Here is a 27873-nt window from a genome sequence, read left to right as displayed (position 1 = left end):
CATGCTTACTACTCCCAATCACCTTCTTGTCCTTCATGTGTTTAGAAACGGATTCTAGGAGGATTTTCTCCATCACTGTCCCAGAAACTGAGGTGAGGCTGACCAGCCTGAAGTTCCCTTAACCCTCTTTCTTGTGCTTCTTGGAGACAGAAGTGAATTCGCTCTCTTCCATTCCTCAGAAACCTCTCTCAGCCTCCAAGATCTTTCAAAGGTAATTGAGAGTGGCCACATAATGACATCAGGCAGCTCCCTCAGCACTTGTGCATGCAACCCATCAGGGGCCACGGACCTCTGTTGTGTCCAGTTTGTTTAAGTGCTCCATAGCCTGGTCGTCTTCCACCAAAGGTAAGTCTTCCTGGGTTGACTTTCTCTCACGTCTCAGGAGCATGGGATTCCTTACCAGTGAAGACTGAGGCAAAAATTTACTGAGTACCTCGGCTTTTTACATATCCTTTGCTCCCATTCAGCAGCAGGCTCACATTTTCCTTAGTCTTCCTTCTGCTGTTTAAATCCTTTCTTGTTGCCCTTCAGGTCTCTTGCCAAACTTAACTCCAGGTCAGCCTTGGCTTTCCTAACCCCTATCCGTGTAAGATCAGACAGCAACTCCATATTCCTCTTGCTGTGTTACCAATCCCTGCTTCCACCTCACATATGCTTCCTTTTTGAGTTCAACAGGAGCTCCTCATTCATCCATACAGGACTCCTACTGCCCTTGTTTGCTTTCCTACTTGTTGGGATGGAACTTTCTTGAGCTTGGACAAGGTGATCCTTGAATATCAACTAGGTGTCCTGGATCCCTCTTCTCTCCAGGGGTGTATCTCATAGGATTCTTCCAGGCAGATATCTGAAGAGGTTAAACTCTGCTCTCCTAAAGTCCAGGGTAGTGATCTTGCTTTTCGACATGCTCCCTCCACTTAGGATGCTAAACTCCACCATATCAGCCAAATAAGCCAATAGCAATAATCATATCGTAGCTCCTCAAGCCTGTAAATTTTCTGAGGATTTCCAGATTAACCTCTACTGCCATTCAGCCTTTGGTTTCTGCAATTCCTCATGTGAAGAGCAACAGAGAACCACAAATTTTGGAAGTGACTTAGCCACTAAAGTAAGTTCCAATGGAGATAGTTGCGAACAGTCTAGGGTCCAGCACCATAAGCCTAAAATCTACTGTCCAAATCAGTCACCAAATTAATCTCTTTCTCTGAATAAAAAAAAAAAATGAAATCCAAGGAAAGACATTTTACTGCTTTCTCCTACCCTCCTTTTATTAATACCCACAATGAGATTGTACTTTTCTCACACTGTTAGCAAACCTTATAGATCGAAAGAGTTCTTCCACACTCAAGGACAGCATACATATCCAGATATTTTGAAAGTAGCCATTGAATTAAGGCACTGATTAAAAACAGGCTTACATTTTTCTTCTCTCTGAATTAGTTTTTCCCCCAAAATCCACAATTAGAAGTTTATAGTCTCTACACTGTGGAAAGCAAAGTACTTGAAGTAACCAGCACAATCCTTTTGCAGAAATAAAGCCTTTGGGACAAGAAATCTCAGATAAAGCTCTAATACCCTGGTGCTTTTTTGATAAACAAATACAAAATTCCATTACTGTTAGCTGTTTGCAGCCTTTTAAAGTTACAGCTATTGGTACTTAACAGATGACGGCCAAGATACTTCTCAGGAAAAAAACCAGCCCTAACAAATAATGCCCCTCTGGTCTCTTTCTTCTGTCTCCACCTGCCGTTCTAAGAAAATTACTTAGACGAAGTAAGGAGCAAGAATAAAACACAGAGGCAGAAATGAACAAAGGTCTTCCATTCCCCCATAAAATAGCTAAGTAACCTTTCCAGCATAATGAAGAAAAACTTTTCCCAAAACACACATTGGATTATTTATAAATCCAGTTTATTATCCTTATCTATCTCCACGCTTGATTACGTTCAACTCATTAATTTCCTTCTTTGAAATCAAAAGATACAGGAACATTCCTTCTGCATGAAGAAATCTATATCCTCACCCTAATACCCAGCAGCACAATCACATGCTCTTTTGTTGTGCAGGCTTCCAATGTATCTTTAAACTACCCTGCAATGAATATGCTCTGATGTCCCACCTCTGAATGGAAAGAAATAGTTTTCTTCAGGCCTTAATGTCTAAAAATGTATTTTATTTCTCTTCCACCATGCAAACTGAATTAACACATTCCTAGAGCCATTTTGCTATAAATAGCTCTAGGAATTCAGTAATAATTTTTGCCTGCTTTACAAAAAGAATTAGAAATCCCACCCTGATGTTCAAGCAATAAGGAAAACATTCCATCCACCACTGGTTCCAAAATAAGCTAATACAAGTCTTGAGCTGAAAGAGGCATCACATTCGTTAACTAAATCATGTAAAAATAAGAACTCTGTATTTCATAACTCTCATTCACATTTTCCAGCTCTACTCTTCAAAAATGCTGTTGCTTAAATCCAGCATTAATCTGCCTCATAACAAGAACACAGAAATAACTGGCATTTCAGTTACCCTCAGAATAGATTTGAGTTAACAGGAAATAAATTAGCTTCCCCCGTTCCCCCCCCCCCCCCAATTCTTCATCATATAAAAATCCCTTCTAGTATTTTCATATTCAATACAACAGAATTGGCTGTTCAATTCAGCAGGCATCACCCTACAGTTGAAAGAAAGTAATCATCACTTGCCCCAGAAACCATGGCCTATATGACGTTTTCACTGATACAAGCCTTCTTCCACGAAGAGCTCATATCAATAGTGGCAAAAAAGGCCTTATGTTTTTCAAAGTCCCAAGCAAAGACAGACGAACTTGATTTGTTATGTCAGAAGAGAGGAGTAGCCTCCTTTTTCTCTCAGGGAAAGTTAGCCAGTAGATCTTATTCCGTATGTCTAGGCAATACTACACACAAAATAGTCTTGGTCTGCAAAAAACAAATGTCTTTTAGTTCAGCAATGTATTTCTTGAGCACATTGTCAAGTGTCTTCAGGTTACAGAATTATTAAAATATTCTGAACACACACAGAGAACCACGTACACTGGTGCATCTTTCAGTTCCTCAGCTTCCACAGAATATGGTGGGGTTTTGTTTGGGGATTTTTTGGGGGTTAAATGTCAAAAGAACTACTCAGGACATTTTAATGTGTCCTTTTTCCAGGCTGATAATCTTTATTTAATTAGTAAACATTACTTTATTTGTTACCTACGTAAGCCTTTCAATACAAGATTAACTATTAATGCATTAATTATAAGTCTGCTTCTCTTTATAGAAAATGCACTTCATTCTGCTTGTTTCTGTATGACAAGAAGTCTGTATTTCTTTTTCAACTATTTCACCTTTACCTTTTTCACATTTCTAATATTTGACCAACCTGAAATTTCACTGAGGTGAACAGTGATTTGCAACATCATCTCAGGTTATAGAGTTTCACAATAAAGTCTGAAGAAGAGTAAAATATAATTTGAAGAAGAATTACAGGAAGAACCATTAAGAAGATTCAAACACCTTACACAGTAGTGAAATATCCCGGGCTGCACTGAGCTTTGGACAAAGCTTCATCAATTAAAAAAAAAAGTTTTTAAAAAAATCAAGGCTGAAATGGTAATGTATCATTAGAGGAAAAAAATAATGTGACACTCTACTTCCTCACGATGTCGTGTCCAGCTATGACAGAACCAGCTTCACTCCACAGTGCTATTATGACAACAGTAAAGTCTTCTTCAGACTATTCCACACATCATCCCCATAGTAGTACAACTTAAAACAGACAAAGGACAAGAATCAAAGAAACGAAAACCGCTCAATGCTGCCAAAACTGACTTTATAGTAATAAGAATATAATCTAGTACTGATGTTAAAAGAGGCTTTCTTATTTCCTCCAGAGACAGAAATATTAGCAAAAAGGGCACTGGGTAGATTCTGTGTAAAGTGACTGACAGCAATACAGCCACCTTTCAAATCCATGAGTGACCTTGACCTTATAGTGACAAGCACTTTAAAAGGATAGTCATTTTATCTGCTAATTCTCTTCATACAGAATTAGTGCAGACACCGCACTAAACACAGTGCAGTGGCTTGTTCAGCTCATGAACATCATGAGTTTCTAATGCCTCACATCACATTGCACACCTGATTGCTGTATTTCAATGTATCACTAATAGATTATAAAAAGCTTTAGGCACAATCTTAACATACATTTCAACAGCCCTCAGCATAGTGACAGCATTAAAACAAGCTCAATATTCAATCAAGCAAGCACACTTCTTCTGCAATGGAAGGAATTCTTGCATTACAAAATTTTACTTGCTAGCCAGCACTTTGACACTAATGCACATTTTCAGTCATAAAATAAACATTTAAAGATCAAATTCTACTTTCATATACAAACACCTCATTTCTACGAACTTTGCAGGAATGATGGGCACTACTGTGCTCAAGAGTGTGCAATTTCGGAATCCATTTTTTCCTCTTAATACACATGTAATAAAAATACAATTAAAGCTGTTTTTTTATTTTGCTATGAAATTTCTCTGTACTTTGCAAAATAAATAAGGAATGAGGAGAACAATCAGTTCTCAGGTATTAAAGAAGAATAAGCTACCATTAGTCTGAAATAAAATACATTATTAGCAAGCAGCTGTTATCTTTCAGAACCTTTTTCCTTCAAGTCATTTTCAAAACATCCCTTTTTGAAATAAATCTTCATTAAAAGGTTCACATTATTTCCCTCTCAACAAAATTATACCAGGAAGAGGCATCACTATTACCTAGCAAAAACACCTCTTTCCACTGAGAGAGAAAAAAAAAAAAAAACGTGTTATTTTGAAAGCATTTTAAGAAAAGTTCATGTTTGAATAACTTTCATTCTTGCATAAAGAAAACATTCAGATAATCTTTATGTTGCTTAACTCAGAGAAAATAAAATATCTGTTGAATAATAATGTCAGTAAAAATACTTTCATTTATGTACACTTACTGCAATCTCTCTACAGGCCGACATGGATATCCCTGTACCTTCAATTTGCTTCAGTGCATACTCCTTTTCATCTTTTCTGCACATAAAAAAAAGAAAAAGAGGAATATCTTTAGCTCCGAGTTATATTACATCAATCAATACAAGTACACAAGTACACGAGATTTATTTTAATTTGGTCTGTATCAAGAAGCTTAAAAGTTAATCTGTTTTTATGCATAAATTACACTGAGATATTAAAAGCAAGTTTCCTTTTAACACAGACTTCAAACATTCCAAACAAAAACTCCCACATAAAGAAACTGTTAACCTATATCCATTTCTCTCTGAAACCATACAGATAACAGCAAATATGTCTACAGAGAATTCAGAGGACACTTTTCCTGAAATTCCGGGATACTGGAGTACTACCATGAAAAAGCCTCACAGTCGTAGCCCATGCCTGGAAAACTCTCCTAGAAACACCTAGGAGCTGCAGCATTCTTACTTGATTTTACCAGCCACTGTCAATCCACTTTTACTTATGAAATTCTATTATTTTAAACTAATTATACTTATTATACAAGTGCTGGCTACTGACAGACCCCTGGGTGGCATATGACACTGTGTGCTCTGAAGTACAAAGCCGGAGAATGTGAAAGTGCTCAGCCCAAACACGGTATTATCCTTTGAAATAACCACAGTTTGAAGTGATTTAGAGGGAAGCCCAGTAGAACAAGAAAATGAAGTAGTATCTCAAAGCCCTTGCAGTCCAACATAACCAGCTTACTGCCTACGGTGAGGTTTCGCAGGATTCGGCTGTCATCGATAGCTATTGATCAGCACTGATACCCACAGTGCTGATGCACTTCTGCAGGCTCACCAGTTACAATTCAAGAACCCACAAGCCCCCATCCAAATTCCCTACGGCATTTCTGGTAGACTTAGGTTTCCTCTTCTTCCAGTCCTGAATCATTTTGCTCTGCTACGCTGAAAAATTAACTGGAACTCATTTCAGCCTCTCTGGCTTTTAACTCCGCCAGGCCCATGTCCTGCCCAGCTCCAGCCTCTTTCCCACCCTCCTCCAGACCCTCCATCTCTGAAGTTCGTGGGATGAGAAGTGGCTGAGTGGAGGAATGTGGGGAGGGGATGAGACTGACCAGAAATTATAACTGCCTACTCCTATTGGTAACTACAGGTGATCGTTTTTCTCAGTAATTTTCAGTAGCAGCTAAACCCACAATGCATACCTATAGTTAACATTGTGCTTGGCTTCTGTTTGGCACTGCCTTTTTTGAAGTAAAAATACAACAAGAAAAATTCCAGACATATTCCGACTACACGTGAAAACTCAGGGTGCTGCAAGTTTTTCAGAAAGTAACTCCACCTCTGAAGTAGGAGTCACTCATCAGCTGTTCCAAGTGGGAAACCTGAGTGCCGATGCTGCACCTTAACTGAGAAATAGATGTCATTTCTCTCTCAAACAACCACTTACACGAAAACTTTTAAAAGATACTTCCTCCAAACTTAAAAAAAAAAAAAAAAAAACAAAACAAAAACAGAGAGATACAGTTGTAATGGAATTACAATCTGCTTTATTTCAAGCATTTGTTTCAATGAGTTTGGGATTTGGTGCAACATTGATCTCTAAGGAAGCAAGAGCAAGCATTTAGGCTACAGGCTTGAAGGGCCCCTCTCCATATAGGTTTGGAGTAACAGAAGATCCTTCTGGAGCTGAAACTAAAGGAATGGGTTACTTTGAGGTGACTTAAATTATTCTGGAACTGCCAAAGAGAGAAATACATTCTCATTCTGCACAGATTCTCTATGGAGAATGGGAAGGACAGCAACTTACACCATGCCTTAAAACTACCCCCAAAATATTCACCCATTCAGATATACTTAGACGCAAATCTTAACAGCCAACACACATGACAAAAAAAAAACACAGCCAGATTGGACCCTTCTCTTCCAAAACAAACTTTTATTCCTCTATGCTAATGAAATAGTCTCATATTACAGTATTTTAAACATATAACTTCAGACTCTGTACTTGCTCTGTACTGGGGGGGGCGGGGAGGGGAGGGAATAACGCCTAAGAAGTTACCATTACTAAAATTAGGCCAAATACTGCATTAACAGCTCGTAAGAGCTGTTCACCAAGTACACTTTCAGGAGTAACTTCAGAAGTACATACGTCTGCTTCCTAAGCAGAAGGATTCACCAGGATCTACTGACACAATAATTCTGATGCCTTCTTTGCTCCCCACTGAGCAGCCCTTTATTTTCATGAATTAGTCATTTGAAAGAACCTGGCTCAAGATGCAGAACTAAGAAATGCATAACTTTACAGGTAATGAGCTCATACCTGACCTCACAGAAATTGCTTTTGATTTCATTAATTAGTCCAAATTTAGAGTAAATACTAAATGCGCATCCCCCTCTCATACATTGTTCTGCTATCTACGCAGATTTATGCAAACTACAAAGTAGTAACTCCCTAACTCAGATTGCTTACTGAGACTGGGAAGCCAAAATTAGATTGTCCACAGAACTAAAACCAACTCTGGATATTTAAAATTGGTCATAGCTTTTAAACTATGGTCACGTTTAAACTATGCAGTAGAAAACAAGGCCATGCAGACGTATGAACTTGAATCCCAAAACAACGTAGTCTCTACAGCACTGCAGTATACCTTTATTATGGCGCGTCTGCTTAACTGGGCACAGCACCCCACTGGTAGGGCTACCCTTGAACTAGTTCTACAGATGCAAGCATGGCGTTTGCAAGCATTGCATTCGCTTACTCAGACCTCCACAGACTGAAGGTCACTGCAGAGACAGGGTATGGCGTTTGGCACACACCACCTTCAACAGCATTGCTTAACACCACTGCCACTATGAGTCTGTCATCACTTAATAGCCAGCCACTCTACGTAGGATTTTAAGATACGAATGAGAAATTACAAAAGATGTTTAAAAAAAAAAAATACACATCCCAATGACTTAAGGTATTCTAGCATGCGGGAAAAGGTGGCAAACAAGATACTTCTAGGACACTGGGGTTTGTGAACACTGAGCAAAAGTGGGGCTAATTAAATACTTACCTAAAATAAATGGGTATCAGGGATAAAGAACTCCAAAGACACCATATTCTAGATCTCGCAAAATATTTTTTTTTACCAACAGCTTCAGAATCATAAACATAGCCTCCTTTAAATACATAAATATAATTTACTTGCTTTGGCAGAAATGCAAGTCTATATGAATACTTTTCCAAAGTTAACTGTTCTTATTATGCAAGCATAACAGCTGTTTCAAGCACTTTACAAAGATCTCCACCAACTGGTATTTTAACTAGTAATATTTCCTGTTTAATAGTAATCTCAAGATAATTTGAGAAAGAAAGAAATATATTTAAAACTTAAATACCAAGTCAGCCAAGGCAATCTGATGAAATACACAATTCTAGTTACTCAATAAAATGGTATTAAATGGCCAAAGGAAAAAAAAATAGGTACTTTATTAGCTAGTTCCCCACTTGTAAGAATTCAATAAATAATGTCAAATGGTGTGTGTGATAAGTAAGTATACTATTCAACTCCCTAAAGACCTATGCTCTTACAAAACACTTGAGGCAAGGGGAAGTACTTCTACTTCATGTTGAATATACAGAAAAACTCTAGTGAACTTCGAACACATTTCAAGAACTCGTACAGAATTATACAGCAGGAAAGTTTTCATAAATCCTTTTCTGACAGATCCTGTATCAGTACCTTTCTCACTAAAGAGTGAAGCAAGTGTGATGAAGTTTAAAAACCAAACCCAAACAACAACAAACTACACAGCTCTGGTACGAGGCAGAAGGTACCCATGCTAGGGATAACCAAGCAGAAGCAAAGTCTTTGTCCGTAATAGTTTTTATCTGGTCCACAGAAATACTGGCTTGGGAGCAGGCCAACTAACCTTGAGGTCCTGCTGTGTGGGGGTTTGTCTGAGGGCAGAGAGCAAGTGGCACAGACCGAGGTTTAATCAAGCAGGTTCCATTAAACAGCCACCCCAAGCTAATGGTGGCAATGTGTCCACTGAAAAACATAGCAAAACAGAATTGAAAGAGAACTCCATTCCTTAAAAGGCTGTGACTTAATTTTTATTAAAGCTTTCCAAAAATCAATGCAGAAGAATTTGCCTGATAAAGCACATACCATATCCCACCACAACCAGGCTTCTCCACACTTCAAGTTCCCTTATCCAAAACTAGTGGTAAAGATTAAAATCAACATTGTTTCTCATTCCAGAAGCATTACAATTCGTGCTATTTTAAGAGGGACTAACTTTTTACAAAAATGAAACCGCTGATATCAGATACCCCCATCCCAAAAACTGCCTGGCTCTGTATTTCAGATTGCCATAGGCAGCATCCAAATACAAGGGTCCTCATGCCTACTAACAATAATTGAGAACATCTCTCTGTTAAAAAATCTGTACCAGTGTAAGGCTGTAACTTGGACTTTGAGATTAAGCTTCTCTCCCTCACCAGTAAATAACTCATCCTGCAATCCTTTAGGTTAATGGTAACATTTTAATTTGTACAGTGCAAAGGAAAATTCTGTCCTCTAGCCCCCCAAAAAATTTATTCAGCTGGCTTACGTCCAATTGCAGTATTCAATGCAGAAAATGAAGATACAGTTACGACTTCTGGGTAACACTTTCAGTTTCCATTTTCCAAAGGCTTTGAAAAGAATAAAAAGTAACAAATTCACTTTATAGAAGGGTGCAGTTCAGAAGACTCAGAATAATTAAAACATTTCAAATGAGTTAAGCTGTTTTAACTATTGCAATCATACTTCAGAGCACTCCCATCAGATGAGAAACTACCTTACAAACAAGCAAATGGAAAACTAGAAACAACATGCCCAAGACTGTAAGAAAAACATGAGGATTTTAAAATAGTGCATGGTTCAAACTAGTGGCTTATCCCTTTTATTCAAGTTTTTAAGGTTTTAGTGATGGCCCCTCTTGGATTCACAGATAATTTAACATACATCCCAACTTCAGAATTAATTATTCACATCAAGGAACTGGCTTGAAAGACTACAATCACACTGAAGCTACTACTGTGACTATCAGATCGGTTAACACATTTATTAACATTACGGTATATACTAATAATAACTTCCTTAAATTAAGTGCACAGTATCATAAATAAAAATAAACAAATAATAATTAAAGCACACATTTTCTTAAACAAATGAAGTGCACCATAAAAACATTCCAAGACATATCCAGAAAAGCCTAACAGAAAACAACAATAATTCAGCCTTGTAAGCAACACTTAATGGAATTTAAACATTTGTGACTTTGTAGGACAAAGCCTGGGAACACTACAGAGTTTGGTGTCCTTCAGACACAGTACTGCCTGGAACACAACAGTCATACAGATATCCTGTTACGCTCTAACCGCTTTGTTTAATTGCTGCCATATAGCACAAAGTTAATCACTCAGCAGAAGATCACCAACAAGAGTTACAAAAATTTCCCCCCACACTAAGATAAGGTAAAACCATGACACTGGAGTGCACCTAGAAGTTAACTGAAAGACCCTCCGTGGGATCTGGAACATGGCAGCAAAACCACGAAGTCAATCACATTCAGCACTGGTTACCTTACGCAAGCTGCTGACAGATTTAACTGCATACATAGCATATGGCCTTTTATAAAGGTAACAGTACCAGTAAAAGTGGCTATGATTGACTGGAAAAAGGGACCTAGTAATTCCCCAAAAGTTACAAGTTCTTATGTTTTAGTGTTTTTTATGCATATAGAAATAGCCACTAACCCAAAAGAATTACAAGATCAAAAAAATCCACATGTGGTGTCACTAGGGTACATGTTATTCAACAGACTAGGAAAGTAATTTTCTTTTATGATTATCCTCAAACCATATCAAGCCTTATCCAGTCAGCAGCTCAGCCAGCTCCTTTTCATCCGTGCATCAACCAGCCACAAATGACAGAAGCTGGGAATCTACAGGTAGATCTTAATTTATTCCTAGAGAATAGTATACATGCTGAATTTCAATGCATATATATTAGTTCATTCTAAGAGCTACATAAGAAACTCAAAATGTGAAACAGCAAGGATAGTAAGCAGAAATTTAAAAGAAATCTATCACCACACCAGTCCTTTAAAAGGTCCATCTTTCTTCACCTTCAAGGATAGCTGTCTGCTGCTCTGATAAGAAACTTCACAGCAGCTTCCAGTTGTTCCTACAGCCCACTCCCAGACAAGTTCAATAGGACATGGATACCTGAGTTACATTTGGCTGGTTTTGGCCATGGAAAGAATGGGTGGAACCAGCAGACTTTTATCTCATTCTGCTACAGTGAAAAGTTTACAATTTCAGTAATGTTTGCAGACTGCGTAGCTGGCCTGCCTGCAGATACATCCCTCAGAGGTTTGGTGGCAACCTTCTCAGTGTTTCAAAAAGAAGAGCACATGTGTGTTGGGCACAAGAAAGGACTTCTCACACAGAAAGAGCAGACATGTATGTCACCTCATCTGCTCAAACCTGGGCGTGGATTTTTCTCTTAGTGGCAGGGTGGGAAGCCAACCTCTCCAGCAGGCAACGACTATACAATCTTTAAAAGCTATCTTTAAAAGCTGAGCTTGCTTCTTGTCTGGAACACCACCTAAAAGTAAACTTGGGGAATGGGAGCAAGGCAACAAACCTACACCAAACAGGACAGTCTTTACTATGCCATATAAAAAGAGCTAGGGTGAAAAGAGACTCTCCAAGGCAGATCTGGATACAAGGAAACACTTTCAGAATGGAAACAAGATGCTGCATGTCATAACTGCACTTCTGAATCTTTTGTCTCACAAAGTCCTTATAATCTCAATTTTCAAGAAGTGCCCTGAATGCTACACAGCCCACTGGTGTCACTGCCTGACGATACCCACTAAACTCTGCTAAGTCTCCCTCCAAACGTCCCAGATGACACCAGCTACCTCAGCATATACATACAATAACACCAGAAGGCAGCACTTCTCTTTATATTCTGCCACCTCCAAGACTTGAAGGCCATACATGAAGCCCTTCTGGAATTTATGAACACAGCAGAAATAAAAGGCAGAAGTTGGTGTCATTTTAGATGTTACTCGTTTCAAAAATGCAGTAACACCAAACTGATGAACACTAAGCACAGTTTCCTACTCCATTTTCCGATAACTTTATAGACTTGCCAATGTCAGGTACTTGCATAAAGGCATGCCCAGAAGGAGGCTAACTCAGGACTTATACTACAATCTGTGATTTTTTTAAAACAATGATTTTTTTTTTTGATTGGTAGGTTTAAAAAAAGAAAAACTTCAAAAAAAGGGAGAACTTTATTTTGTTTGTTGAAATTAGCATGCTGAAATTAAGTGTACTGTAAATGTTTATAAATTGGCAGAGACTTTCAAATATAGAACAACCGATTACAACAATTAGCCTTTTTTTAAAAATATCCGACTTCCATTATATACACACAGGAGAAAAGTTACACAGAGCTTAGCCTGCTGGAAAATCTGGCATGTTCCATCCACATGAAAGAGATCATATTAAAAGCACCACTGGCATCAGTTTATGAACAGACACTCAGTGTTGTCACAGTACCCTATTAGAAATCAAATTATACCCAGATTTTGTTCTATTATCTATAGAATATCCCCAGGTGTACCTCTAAAAACAGCTGTTGGCATGGCTACCCTTCTGTTTGTTTATTCCTCTGTAAACCAGTTTATGAACTCAGGAGGAAATGTGCATGCTAAACAACAAGGCAAGTTCTTAAATTAATGCTAAGCTACTTGCCATTAAACAGAATGCCCCTACACTGTGTGCTTCCACAGAGTCTCACAAAAGATGCTTAATATCTATTTTAAAAACAAAAAACCAACAACAATCTTCACCTGCCATAGTTGATGTGTTATTTATGTATGCAAGGACATCTAATTAAAAAGACAAAACAGTGAAACTGAGCACTAATAAGACTTTTTTATGTTATTAAAAATAAAAAAAATTCCTTTACCCAGCTGTAATTTCATCAGACTGGGAGTGGGGAGTAAAGGTCTCTTAATATCAACATGAGGAAATCAGAACTATTCCAGCATCATTACACATAACTTAACTATATCCTCTTCCTTTTTTCCAGTAGTTTCTAATTCAGAAATTTAAAAGCAAATCTTCGTAGCATAGATAACTTCTAATTGTTAACAACAGTTTTAGACTATTTCACAGTCACAACCACAGACAGATTTTTAAGATCTCAGTAATAACAGACCACTGGAAATCTTATTAACCTTAATCTTATAAAAATTTAGCCTTTACACTGTAATAACAAAACTTTGTAAGGAAAGACAGCACAACTTCGGTCACTGCCACCCTCACTCCAAATCACCTGATGAAGATTCAGAGACCTCCACCAGCTACACGGTTGTCGCCATTGCTAAAATTAGACTGGCTCCAAAATATCTTAAACAACTGAGAACTGTGAATTTCATATGAGCAGGTATATTTTATAACAGATCAGCATAAGCAGACCTGACAGCCTGTTTATAAAGGTAAAAACTGATGTGTTCACATTAAACCTTGAAAGCTGTAAAATTATTCTGCTGCTCTAGGTAATTTCTTGCAGCATTTGCTGTATTAAAGAAGGGGACAAAGGTGTACCTGATCTTATTTCTTTATAGACAGGCTTGATTACAAATAATGAAGATTTAGGAAAGACCTCCCTTCCAGAAAGGATACTGCATGTGAGGATTTGTTACCTTAAAATAAGGAATAGCAGCAGCAAGGAGAAAAATACCCTGAAATAAAGAGAAAATAAGCTTTCATTTACCTGTGAATTATTTACCAAGACACAGACACAGGGTCCTTTAGACTTTCTAAAAGAGAATCTTGCCTTTTGTTTCATCAAACCACTCATAAGAAGAATGTTTGTGACCAACTATAAATGTCAAGAATGCTAGCTGTCTGGCTTTTTGTAGTTTTGTAAGTATAGGTCCTAAGCCATAGTGTAAAAACATACTGTAACTACACAGTCCAGCTTAACGTGCATCATGACTCTTTCTCTGTAGTGCTAAATATGGCTAAATACAGCTGAATACTACAACTTCAATAGGTGGAAAATTACTATTAAAACATCAAATATTAGGAAGCCTGTATTTCTTCTGGATCTCTTTAGCAAGAGCCTCAGTCTGAAACACCAAATGCAGACTTTTTTTCTAAACCATTATAATGCATTAGGTTCACCTATTACAGAAGAAAAAAATATTGACTCAATGTAAGACCTATCAGAAGGACAATGGCCTAAAACCTGCAGTTATTTAGTTTTCCTTTTCTAGCTCATTACACAATCAAATGTTTCCTCTCAAGCATATACAAAGCACAGATTTATCCGAAATACCTTTTGCACAACAGAGCACATTTTTTATAGTTGGAAAATAACTGAGGAGAAAAAACACCCTCACAAGAAGGTATAAGGACCAGAACAAAATTCTACAAAGTCACCACAGGGTGCAATTTCATTCAGTCTGAAATGGAAAAAAAACATTATTGCTCATGGAGCATCTACATCTTTCCCCTCACTTCAACGTCAGGCAATTAGGATTTCACAAAGTTACAGATGTCTTTATTCCAACCACTAAGAGAGTGGTTGCTGCTTCCCAAAAAGGACCAAGGTCTTTAGTCAGCCACCATCATATCTATTCCCAAGAACTTTAAAACTGCACGTCCCATTGTGAGAATAGGCTTCTCTCGCACTCTTTCTGTAGCTCAACAGCATCATTTGGACAAAGTTTTACACTGACATTTTTTTCTCCCAGCTCTGAACTCATGCTACATAAACGGCATTCAACTTGTAACGGTCTTCTGGTTGTTCTGAACTGAAGGTCAAATTAAATTTGGTAATTTGTCTACCTCTGTTTCTCATTTGGAGCACAACAGAATTGGGGAAAGGAACAACTGCTTATCCTGTACAATGAATGGTTTCAATCAAAGGTATGAACATAAAGCTAACTTTGAAGTCTACAACGCCCTTGAGAACATGGGAACAACTCATACAGGAACTCTGTTTCAGGAACAGACACATTCAAAGACACAGGCTGAAACCCACTGTCAGCCGCAATAACAATAATGAATCAAAGCAACAAACATGGTATTTTTGAACAAGCAAGGTGATAAATCTTAGCATGAACCTGTGGTAATCCATGGAAGTATCAACACGGGTGCAAATTTTCTTTAAACACATTTGAATTTTCAGAATTCAAGAGCCACAAGATAAGAAGCATCTCTCTCGAAAGAATCTCCCTAGGAGTCAAACGGATAATCTCACGCTGCTAGAAGTTCATGCATGAGTGGCCTTTGTATCATCATATCTCTTCAAGCTCTGACCTCTCAACATACCACAGAGAGAGTGGGAGAGTCAAGGACAATCGCAGTCAGAGCAGAGTCCCAGCGTTACCTGTGTGAATGCTTCCAAGTGCTCTAGCGAAGACAGGAAAAGAAAGGAGGGACAGAAGAGACAGAAAAGCTTCTGGCCACATAGAAAAAGACTGACTCTTCCCTGCAATTAATGCACAAGGAAAACAGGTACATTGCTTCAAAATAGCAAAACTGTCCTACTTTACCTCCGGCTGTAGTTTCCATTCCAGCAGATCTAGCTTCTGCCTCTAGTCAATTGCCTAAAACATTTATTTTCACTTGACTGTAAAAAGAAATCAATAGTGTCTTCTACTTCAGTCAGCAGGGATGAACAAAAAAAATAATCATACCACACGTGAGGCCCAGTTTATAGGAACATGTGTTTAAAGCCATACCATCTGAGACTGCACTCAGTTCCTACCTGTGCTCTTGCTTAGCCCAGAACCCTTACCTTTACCTGAGTGATCCGACACTCCCAGCACGCACAGGAAGCTATAGCTGTTGTTTTGCCTATTGGAAAGCCTGACCTCAGTGTGGTTTCATCTACAAGACGAATGACCCTAAAATTTTTCAAGATCATGAACTTTGTAGAAGACAGATGACAACTGAGGGAGAAACAAGCAGTTATGCAGTAGCCTCATCTGAAAATACTATTTAAAAAACATTAATCCCCCAAAAGACAGAAGCAAACACGAATAATGCCCTTCAGAGATCTACTATTCCAGTAACCTTAGTTCCTCCAGTCTTTTTCATAAGAAAAGTCAGTTCCGTTTTGCAATAAAAATAAAAAATAAAGAAATCCACACCCAAAAAAACAACCCACACTTACAGACACCAATTTTGCAAAGGTCAGTTAACAGTATCTCTGCATTTCTTTCAGACAGTCTTATCAGATACACTAATATTTCACAAATTCTAAAGAAAATGCTGCTAAAGCAAAGAATTGTGTTCCCAAAGAAAAGTCTAAGAACGTATTAATAAATTCAAATATAGAAGTTAAGTATCAGTTGATTTAAAGACTATCACAGGATTTTGTTAATAACAACTCATTTTGATTTAAAATGTTTCTGTGCTTTTTTTCTTCCTGAATCCATTGAGACAGCTGAAGTTCACAAGAGGTATAATAATTTCTAAAATCATCACAAGTAGCATTTTTATCTGTCGGTCATCTAAGTTATAGTCAAGTGATCCATGTAAACCAAGTCCCCAGAGCTGGGAGGCCTTTTATAAACCTAAACTATTTAGATATATCACACTCTTAAGTCAAGTCAAAACAGTGAAGTTTTTGTATTTGCTATACAAATAGAAATTGTTGTTCATTTCCTAAAGTCACATGCCAAGTTAGCCAATTTATGCTAAAAGCAGTTGTCCTGGACCAGTTTCAGCATTCCTTCAGGCAAACATGCTGTTATTGAAACAAATAAATTTTTTTAAATTCTAATACTTTGTTTCAGTAGGAGAGACAAAAAAAAAAAAAAAAAATTGCAGCCTGTGTCAGTACCCAAATACCAGCAAAGCAGCTCAAGAAACAACACTTTGGAAGCAGACTGTAAGAGCTGCCAATTACTTCTTCTAATGATCCCTTGCTCCACCACACACGTGGACTGTATCATCTCCTGAACTGTACGTTAAGCAACAGTGAGCACATGCAAATAGAATCTTATTTTACAATGTAGAACTTGGCAGTTAAAAATAGAGGAGAAAGACTTGGGTCAGAAGGCATCTATGCAAATCACGAGCTTGGTTAGAGCCACAGAAGAGGCAAACACGCCTTTTCAGTAGGTATTTTCAAAAGATATGGGAAAATCTAGTGTTACTAACAAATCTCTAGTAAAATTTGGTTAGAACATTCCACAGAAATTCTGGTTACTTGTGCAAACACATCTGCAGCTTTCTGAATAATGGAAATTTCTGGGGCTTGTGGTTTTTTGGTTGGTTTCTTTTTTTGGTTTGTTTTGTTTTTAAATTATGCATGATGCGAAAATACTTATCTTAAAAGTAAATTTATGGAAGAGAGTTTACAGCACTTCTAGCTACAATACAACAGATTAGATTGGGTGACCCAGAAATACACTAACATATTCAATTTCTATGTCAAGTAGTTCACATGAGAAGTATTTAGTTCCTGACCCAGCCCCTGTTCTACCTTGCTTTGCACCCTCTTACGAAGTACAGGGCAGAAAGGAATCTCTTCTTCCCTCTCAAGCTCTTATTTCCTTTTCGTGTAGCACTACTGGAAAACTCTTAACCCCCTCACTCTGTAACAGGAATCTTCTTATCCTCTTAATCTCTTTAAAAGAAACCACCACTAAATCTTGAGAGGTTGCCCTTCACAGCCTACTATGGGCCAATTTATGCACAAGTCTTCCTCTGCAACCTTGGCCAAAAAAAAAAAAAAAAACAAAAAAACTCTTCATCTGTTTCTCTCTCAAATGCAACCTCTTCTACATCTCATCACCTGCACTCACCTCCGTTCTTCCTCAAGCTCCTACCACCACCACACCTTTGTGCTTGCCAGAGAAGCAAACGAAACACCAGCTGAATGCTGTTTGCTTGCTATGGGCTGTACAGCTCATTTCTGCACTTGGTTTCAGGAAGAGTAAGAGAAAAAAGGACAAAATAGCCATGGGAGAGACCATATGCAAGAGCCTGCGGGAAGCACTAAAAATTACTCATCACTGCTTGCACTGTCCTCTTGGGCAGGAAGCAAAGCCACGGTACATTTGCTCTCGGTAAAGCACAGTTGTGAAATACTAACGATCTCTTCCTAGATTGGGGTTTTTTATTAGAATGCATTGCAGGCAACTAGTTAGACAGGTTTGGTTTAGTTCTGCTGCTCTTTCTCATACATTTTAAGAGCAATCAGTGCTAACAAGTATTTTCAGGATTCACAGGTAAATCTAGTATTTAGGTTTACTTAGCTATTGAGAGATTATAGCAAGGCACGAACACCTTCAGCCATTCTACCTTCCTCAAGATAACAAGTTGATCAAGAAAAAAAAAAAAAAAGAAAGTGAGGAGCAAAACACAGCTTTCCAGATACCATCACTGGTAGAGATTTTGCTACAGAGAAAGGTAATTGTTCAGGATCAAATACACTGCTTTCTTGGGTCAATATTTCTGTGCTTCAGCCTGTCACGGGTTTACGTTAGCAATCCACAAGTACAGCTGAAAACTCCGATTACTTACATTCAGGACAATGTCAAATAGAGGAAATAAGAAGATGTAAATACATAAATTATTATAAACTCTCAAATCTTACAAATGTGAACTTGCATGGGTACATAACACTCCAGTTTCATATTCAAGAGAGTATAAACCTTGCCACATCAATGAGTTGCCTCTCTCTTGATAGCAAACGTAACTGCAGTACACATGTACCCATTCCCCTGTGATTTTAACACTGTTGATTTTTAGCATTTAGTCAACTTGGATGCAAGTTTCATTTCCCAACACACTTGTGCTATACGACTTCAGTAACTTAAGTTCTGCAGAATAACCATATGAGAGAACAGTACACAAATTATTGCTATACAAACACTGATTTAAGAGAATAAGCAGATTTTGCCTCTTCTACACTTAAAAGTTTTCTATCACCACAGTGATCTCAGTCATAAGCGTGACCAAATCACAGAATCACAGAATCTTAGTGGTTGGAAGGGACCTTTGATGACACCTTTGACAACACAACAATACTAGCAGAAACCCCAACCACAGCAAATCACTCCAGGAGAAAGCCCATTTTTCCAATAGAGCCATGCCTCACAGAATGCTATTTTTTCTCTCTTAATATTTTGCCACTTTTCTGCTTCAAACAAATAAAATTCATCAAATTAAAAAGCAACTAAAACAAACAACAGGTTACATGGCCAGGACCACAGCCAGCATTCCTAGATTAGATTATACACTTGCCTTGGCTATGTACTTTATCTCCCTTTCCCTTCCTGTGCCCTGACTTTCACTTGACTCTTGTGTGGACTTGGATGCTGTGAACGCTTCAGATTTGCATTAAGACCTTTACATTAATGCTTCTGCACACCAGTATCAGTCCAAGGTGGAAAACAGACTCTCCTCTTCAGTTACAAGCTCACAGTACTCAAAAAATGGGAGGGGAGAGAGGGGAGAAGATTTCATTTGTTTCCCCCTTCCTATGCCTGTACTTCACAGTGATGTTTTTGGACTTGCATCACTGTTGCCCAATTTCCAAAAGGGAATTCCGTATTTGGCAGCTAAGGTGAAGCCTGTTTTATACAAATTCTCTTGTTTGAAAGTTACAGATACATTAACAAAGCAATCTGACAAGTTACAAATAGTGACTTTATTTAAAAAAAAAAAAGTATATTACTATATTAGCATATAAATCTACATGCTTCATTCAGCTGAAACATTGAACAGTACAGGGCAGTGCCAAACCTTTTACATTTGCCAAAGGATAACATGGCAGGAGGGTCTGGGCTCCCCGGTTCAAGGACAGGGAACTGCTGGAGAGGGTACAGCAGCGAGCTACCAAGATGATTAGGGGACTGGAACACCTCTCTTATGAAGAAAGGCTGAGGGATTCGGGTCTCTTCAGCCTGGAAAAAAGATGACCGAGGGGGCATCTTATCAACACTTATAAATACTTAAAGGGTGGGTGTCAGGAGGATGGGGCCAGGCTCTTTTCAGTGGTGCCCAGCGACAGGACAAGAGGTAACGGGCACAAACTTGAGCAGAGGAAGTTCCACCTAAACATGAGGAGGAACTTCTTTCCTTTGAGGGTGGCAGAGCACTGGCACAGGCTGCCCGGAGAGGTGGTGGAGTCTCCGTCTCTGGAGACATTCCAAACCCGCCGGGATGTGTTCTTGTGCAACCTGCTCTAGGTGACCCTGCTCTGGCAGGAGGGTTGGACTAGATGATCTCCAGAGGTCCCTTCCAACCCCTACCATTCTGTGATTCTGTCTGCAGAGGCAACTGCCCTGCAGAGGCTGTTGCCCTGCCCAGGCAAACCTGGGAGCTGCTCAGGGTCCAACTCCTGGACCTTCTGCTGCCATCCTCTTGGAAGCTGATCACTCTGCATTTCTGTCATTCCCTCCGTATCAAGATCAAAAAGCACATACCTGCTTTTTAAAAGGTGTTTTGAAACACACAGATTAAAAATATTACCTACATAGTTACTTAGAAAGAAAAAAGGTCTGTGATTTTATTTTAATAACCTCTGTTGCCCAAACCCAGGTGGTAAGTCAAAGAAAAATAACACAGACATAGCATAAGAGAAAGCAGCCAGCTCAATTGTTTGTTTAAAGGTAAGCAGGAGCAGCAATAACTAGAAAGGTTTTATTCACACGAAGATTTCAGCTTTTGCAAGCGTTACATCTGCTGTCAGGGCTACAGAACGAAGAACAGAGTGGCCTATTTTCTACTTGACTCGTGCATCCCATTATTCCTCGCACACTCTTAACTAACCAACGGCGGCATCTTTTCAGCTTGCTGACTCGCCCAAACATCCTCCCGCAGGTGAGCTGACACCCTAGTGAAGGAACAGAAATACTTTGTGGTGGCCTGGACTGATAGACTGATCTTTCCCAGGCATATACAACAAAGAAACAGAATTTCCAACCCTCGTTTCATCCTAAAAATTGCCTCCTGTGTGATAAGCAGGTACATGAAGTGAAACAACTAGGCACAACATTGTGCCTTAAACTGTGATCAAAGAAGCAGCATGGAACACTAACGAGGAGAGGTAAGGCATGAAACTAAATCTCACTTTCCTAACTGTGACTGGAAAAATTGCATTCTTTGTTTTATGGACAAATGTGAACAAGCATCCAAAAAAATGTTAGCGAAAGTCAACGTGATGTTTTAAGGTAGTACACACACACACACAAAAATTGTAACAGATTTTCCAGCTGCATAAAGAGCCAAAAACTTAACATTGACAACTGAATTGCAATCATGAGGCTTATATCACTATTTCCGCCCCCTCAAAGCCACCGATCCGGTTCTTGTGTACACTGAAATAAACCACTAGGTAGCTTATATAAAGACCTATTTTCTAGCCCTTCGGGACTGCAAAGATATTAATGAAAGTTTTGTAAACCCAGGTGCCTGATTTAGCTAAATGCACGATGCAGGTAATACCTCATCAGAGCACACAAACACTACTGAAGTAAATGGAAGCTGCAGGTGCTCAACATCTTTAAAAATATGCTTATGTGGTGCATGCAAATGTCACACCAACATTATTCAAATCTGACTGCCTATTTAAAAACATATATATATATATATATATGTATCTTTTAACTCTCATGGAAATCAATCAACTCACTAAAAACATGCACAAATGATACTCTAGGCTGAAAAAGCCAAACTAAGCTGTTACTTTGTTGAAAAACTGTTTTTTATGCCCACGTCATTCATGGAGATCTAAGCAATGCAACTACTTTTTTTTTTACAAGCATTTTATCGAACAGCTTGCCAAGCTCCGTATAAACACATTTTACTATTTCATAAAGTTTATATGCCAAGTTTTTGAAACATGAAGTGACAGGCTCTCAGTGGAATTTCTGCAGAGCTACAAGGTTCTTATTGCCCTCAGTCTCCCGAGACTGTAAATTGTCCATAAGAAGCAAGTAGCCAGAATCTTTTTTCTTTTATACAGGAATCCCTTGCAAATTTGAAATACTGAAACAGGCTCTATGATCAGCCAAAGAAGAATTCCTTTACATGAGGCTCAAAATCCCACAGTGATCAGCACACTATAAATATGCATCACTGCTGGGTTTCTGTTGACAGCACGGGAAAAAGTTTCTCTCCATCATTAAGCACCCCTTAAAGATAAGAACTAGTGCTAAATATCCTCCACTCTGCAGAGATTTTAGATAGATATTTTCATACAGAATCACCTTATCTTAATGATTTAGGTTGTTTTCTATTTTTTTTTCCTAACTTGTTCACATCTTACTTTCACCCAAACAGTTACACAAAAGCAACCGAGAGTGAACTCACCAATGCCATAAAAAGGAAAACCACACAAAAAAAAAAAAAGGGAGAATAACCCACTTTCCAAGCTTCATGAAGTAAAACCTCTGAGTATACAGTACAGTTACTTTTGCGCCATATTATATTGCATTTCAATCTATCTGACTGCCTACTGAAACTTTGCACTTCCTTTTACCAGTCAGTTCTGTTACGGCTCAAGGTCTCCCTTTGATTATTCCCAGCTCTGACACATTAGCTATCTTTTTATCATGTTTACTTTCACTTTACTACCCATGTGCATTTACAATACTATTATTATTGTAGGGACTTTGAAGACGTGTCCTTTATGGTGCTTTGTAGGATCAATGTAATTCTTGCAATGGCTTTCCATTGCCAATGATGGAAATGAAACAGATAAATTAGAAATAGACATGAAATTTCATTTTTTCATAAAACACTAAACCCAAAGCTCTGCCTCTTTAATGTGGTTCTTAAAAGCAGTAATTTTAGGATTATTATATCAAAGAACATCAAAAAACATTTAACCAGTATGTTGGGTGTTTTTATTACTGCTTCCTCTCATATATATATAATGTAAATAAATTAATACTTAAAAAAGAGCACACAACTACTAAGCCCACAAATATTCAAAGAATATAGTGGCAGCTCAGTGGCAGCTGTAATACCCAGAAAAGCTTTAACGTTTCCTTTTCAAGTTAGCTATGCTCTAGTACTCTTAAGGTTGCACAGCAAGTTAGTCAGAATCAGAGCTCATTTCCCAGCATTTAATCCTCCACCTGAATTAGTGTGCTTACCTTTCAGTTATTAATCACTTTGATATTACATCCTCTTAACTCAGAGTTCAAGTTTTCAAGACACACATGAATGCAATTTATTCCTACAGAAAAATCTCTGGACTTCTCTATTAATCTAAAGCAGCAGCGTTCCATTAACCACTTCCAGAACTTTAAAAAATTGCCATTTTTCCATATTCAGTCTTTTATTTTTCAAAGTTTCAGTTGCCTGTAATGGAAGGCTATTGCTCTTTGCCTTTATTCTGTTAGAATGGTATCGCCAACAATTTGCAAGCATATTTTAATCAAATTTTACAGTATGCTTAGAACGTTTCTATAAATGCAGTCGGTATTTGGGCACTACTCACACCCCACAGTGAAAAAAGCGCTTAATGGCTCTTCTGGAAGAAAAGGGTTATATTCAGAACCTGCACAAGAGCCTTACTCAGGCCACAGGATTGCTCCTCTTCAATGGCCACGCACCAGTCAAGCAACCCCACATCGCAATCCGAGTTCTCCATTGCTCTCTTAACCACAGCACGGCAAAAATGGCATCCACGGGACACCTGTGCCACAGTGCCAGCTGTCTTTTCGCCAAGGAAAAGAAGGAAGCCCTGCTAAGCCAACATACGAGGGCTTAATGGCCAAGTGACCTCTCTGGATCTAGCCACAGCCAGGTACGCGGGGACAGGGACAGGTATGGCGCTCTCACATGGGGAAGGGGGGACGATGGGGACACACCTGTGCCTAGATGCTGACAGAAGCTGCCAGCCCTGACTGCGAGGAGCCTCCCAGACACGCCACCAAGCCAAGTCTGCCCGGCTCCGGGCTCAGCCGGGGGCTGGGGCCGGACCGGGGACCGACACCCTCCCCGGGGCTTTCCCGGGCGCACCGTCCGGGACAGGAGAAGCCGGGGAGGGGGCGGTCGGTAGGTAGCCCGGTGCTCCTCGCGTCAAACTTCGCTCGTTTCTCCGGTTCCCTGCAAGTTGCCGGCGCAGGACGTCAAAGCACGAACGCCGCCGTCACACACACACCAAAAAAAAAAAAAAAAAAAAAAAAAAAAAGAAAGCGATGACGTTGAAACCTGGTAACGAAAACCACAGCCGAGCCCAGGGGCGCAGCCCGCTGACACCGCACCCCCCACCCCACCCCACCCCCCCCCGCTGCGGGGGCAGAGCGGGACGCGTCGCCGGGGCCTCGGCCGCCACCGCGTCCCCACGGCCGCCGGGACGGCGACAGCAGGGCGGCGGGCGGGATGGATGGCTTTCCCCCTCCCTCGACGCCAGGCAGGGCTCGCCGGGCAGCCGGCCACCGACCCCGCCGTCGAAGGGCCGCGGGCCACCCCCGCCGGCAGGGCCGGGGCACCGGGGCCCGCTACCGGGGCGGGGCGGGGGCTGCCCCGGGCGGGCTCGGCGGACAGAAACTTTCCTGGGAAGGGAGGGGAGGGGAGGACACCGGCGAGGGAAGGGAAGGAGGGGGAGTGTGAGGAAGGGGCGGGGGGGGGAGCCGGCGGCCGTTGGCGGCGCGGCGCGGCCCGGCGGCGCAACCCGGCGCGGCCCTTACCCGTCCTTGCGGCGGGCCTTGTAGACGTGCCCGTAGGTGCCTCTGCCCACTTTGCAACCCTCGTACTCGAACAGGTCCTCTACCCGCTCGCGCTCGGCCGCCAGCTTCGACTTGAACTCGTAGTCCATGTCTCGCCCATGGGCGGGGGAGGGACGGGCAGGGGGGACGCGGCGGCCGGATTCAGCACCCCCGGCTGGCGGAGCCCCCTCCCGGCGCCGCCATTTCCGGGGCTCGGCGGGGGGGCGGCGAACGAGCGGGCGGGCGGGAGGGGAGGTGGGATGGGGGGGCGGTTTGTTTTTGTTTTGGTTTGGGGCTTTTTGGCGGGGGGGAGGGGGGTGCGCTCCGCCGCCACCCGCTTCAACTGGGCTCCTCGGCGCGCGGCGCGGGGGATGCCGGGAGTCGTAGTCCGGCTGTGGGCGCCGGCCCCGGCGCCGCGGGCGAGACGGTGGTGGCGGCAGGACTACAACTCCCGGCATGCCCCGGGACGCCCCCGGCCAGGCGGCGTCGGCGCACTCCGCTCCTCGGAGGCACCGAGCGTTTCAGCGGCCGCTGGGAACTTGCTGACTCTTCACATTGCGGGGAAGAGGCGGGAGCGGCAAAAGCGGCCGGGCTCGGCGCCGCTCGCTCGCAGGGAAGAAGGGACGGAGGACGGGCACCCTCCGCCTCACCGCGCAGCGAGTTGCGGGGCGCCGAATAGTGCGGCAAGTTGTTTATCTCGCCAGCTGCCACTCAAGGTCTGGGTCCCGCCCCCCCGCTGGATGCTGCCCTCTGATTGGCCGGTCTTGCCCCGCCCCCGCGGCAGCTCTGTGGCGGGTCCCTGCCGGCGGCTGCGGGCGCGGGTGGGACTTGGCAGCCGCCCCGCCCGAACGGCGGCCGCGGGGCGGAGCGAGCCGGGCCCGGCCTGGCGGCTGTTTCGAGGAGGCAGCGGCGTGAGGCTGGTGGGGTTGCGGCGTAGGGGAGGAGCTGCGGCTCGCTTGAAGGGCGGGGGCGCGGCCGGGGGAGCGGCTGCTGGGGCGGTCGGCCCGGTGACAAGCGGCGCGCGGGAGCGGCCGTTGGGGCCGGTGCCGGCGCCGCTCGCGCCCTGGCCCGCCCAAAGCAAACGGCTCCTCCTCAGCGGAGCGGAGGCCTCGGGGCCGCGCCTGTTGGGGTCCGAGCAGGGGGCAGGTGGGGGAGCAGAAGGATAGAATTGGTGGAAGGGACCTGCCCCGGAGTCACCTTTCATGGAATCATAGAATGGTTTGGGTTGGAAGGGACCTTAAAGATCACCCAGTTCCAACCCCCCTGCCATGGGCAGGGACACCTCCCACTAGACCAGGCTGCTCAAAGCCCCATCCAGCCTGGCCTTGAACACTTCCAGGGATGGGGCATCCACAGCCTCCCTGGGCAACCTGTTCCAGTGCCTCACCACCCTCACAGGAAAGAATTTCTTCCCAATAGCTAAATCTCCCCCTTCCAGTTTAAAACTGTTACCCCTTGTGCTATCACTACACTCCCTGGTAGAGAGTCCCCCCCCATCTCTCCTGTAGGCCCCCTTTAGGTACTGAAAGGCCACTATAAGGTCTCCCCGAAGCCGCCTCTTCTCCAGGCTGAACAACCCCAACTCTCTCAGCCTGTCCTCATAGGAGAGGTGCTCCAGCCCTCGGATCATCTTTGTGGCCCTCCTCTGGACCTGTTCCAACAGGTCCATGTCCCTCTTACATTGGGGGCCCCAGAGCTGGATGCAGTACTCCAGCTGGGGTCTCACGAGAGCAGAGTAGAGGGGCAGAATCACCTCCCTCGACCTGCTGGCCACGCTGCTTTTGATATCGCTGCAGTTCCGTCTTGGAAACACAAATTCTCAGAAAGTGGCTAGATGTAGCCAGACGGTGCTAAATAAACTCATTTTTCATACTAAGGATCACAGGGGCAGATTACAGTGTTTGCATTCAAATACTAACCTGGTCATATCGCTGAGAGTTTCTGATTCAATAGAGCACAGAGATTTTTAGACAAACACGAGGCTACCTACTCTCAGCTTTCAGATTTCGTTATTATTTTGAGGTCATAGAAATATTTATACCTTTTAAAATTATGTCTTAGTCTCATTCAGGGCTTTCTTTGTGAAAAACATCACTTTGCAAGCATATTTGCATTATGGGAGCACCACACAGAGCTAACCAAATAGCAAGATTATATCCTGTCATACAAGCAAGTAATAATCCCCGCCTTGAGTACTCATCCTTAGTTTATAACAGTCAGCAGCAAGTGAATGAAACAGAATGAAATTGGAGATGGGAAGAGTGAAAACGGAGGCCTTCCATATACAGAAACCATCTCAGTTCATCACCTGCCCAGCCAGCATTAGTTATGTTAAGTTTTTCCACTGCCTGGCACACGCGGGATGGGAGGGGTAGGCGAGCTGATGAGAAGCTGTCGTTGCTGACAAAGCAAAGGGAGGGGTCAACGGCGCTATACGGTAAGGTACTATATGTGATTACTAGTGCATAGCTAAGTCATGAGGTCCTAACCAGGAGTTTGTTTCTCAAGTAATGGCAGAAGGAGTGTAACTGTTTTGACGTGATTATTTCTTCCAGAAGGCATATTGGTGATTCAGTATTTCCCTTGTGCCAGGTAGCTAACAACCGAAATTCTCAGAAAATTCCATCACCCCTTTACCAAAGTAATATTTTCCAGAGAACTACAAGTGCTTTTCTCTGCAGTTGCAGATATGGATCTTCCTAAGCAAGGCCGATCATGAGCTGGCAAATTTCCTAAACACAGGAGAGAGAGGACCATTGATCTTCCAGCGTTAACACTAAAGACTTTTGCTGAAATTAGACCTAACCATTTAAATTTTGCAAAGCGTTCACATCTTTGGTCGCCTAGTAATCAAAACCATCACTGAGAAGAAAGGGACACAGGCTTAAAAAGGCAAGCATGTAGCTGTAGAAGGTTATGCTACCCAGGTGTATTCATCCAGTCTCAAAGTCACCAGGAATAAGGACTACCTTGCAGGTGGTAATAATAAACTCTACAAGTAGTTACAGTCGCCCTCTTTGACCAAAAAAATAGCTGTTACTGCCCATTTTCATCACTAAGGCTTTTGTTTTCTACTCTTTCAATTCCACCGTGTAATGACAAGACTGTCTT

General features: G+C 41.5%; 1 protein-coding gene across 2 annotated transcripts in view; it reads right to left on the bottom strand.

The window, feature by feature from the left end:
* Window positions 1–25116, bottom strand: part of CDK19 (cyclin dependent kinase 19) — a 134134-nt gene extending 109018 nt beyond the window's left edge. The window contains exons 1-3 of one of the 2 annotated variants that reach the window (XM_074580950.1): window positions 24745–24885; window positions 23923–24160; window positions 4993–5068 (exon numbers count right to left, since the gene is read on the bottom strand). In XM_074580950.1, coding sequence (XP_074437051.1) covers window positions 4993–5016 — 24 coding nt within the window. In that variant the 5' untranslated portion in view covers window positions 5017–5068; window positions 23923–24160; window positions 24745–24885. Of the gene's footprint in view, window positions 1–4992; window positions 5069–23922; window positions 24161–24744 lie in introns of both variants that reach the window. The other variant, XM_074580948.1, reaches the window with a different exon arrangement.
* Window positions 25117–27873: the final 2757 nt, after the last annotated feature.

The sequence above is a fragment of the Larus michahellis genome, chromosome 3, assembly GCF_964199755.1.
Source record: "Larus michahellis chromosome 3, bLarMic1.1, whole genome shotgun sequence".
Taxonomy (NCBI): Eukaryota; Metazoa; Chordata; class Aves; order Charadriiformes; family Laridae; genus Larus; species Larus michahellis.
The sequence above is the reverse complement of the archived record's forward strand: the minus strand, read 5'-3'. Positions and strand labels throughout refer to the sequence as shown.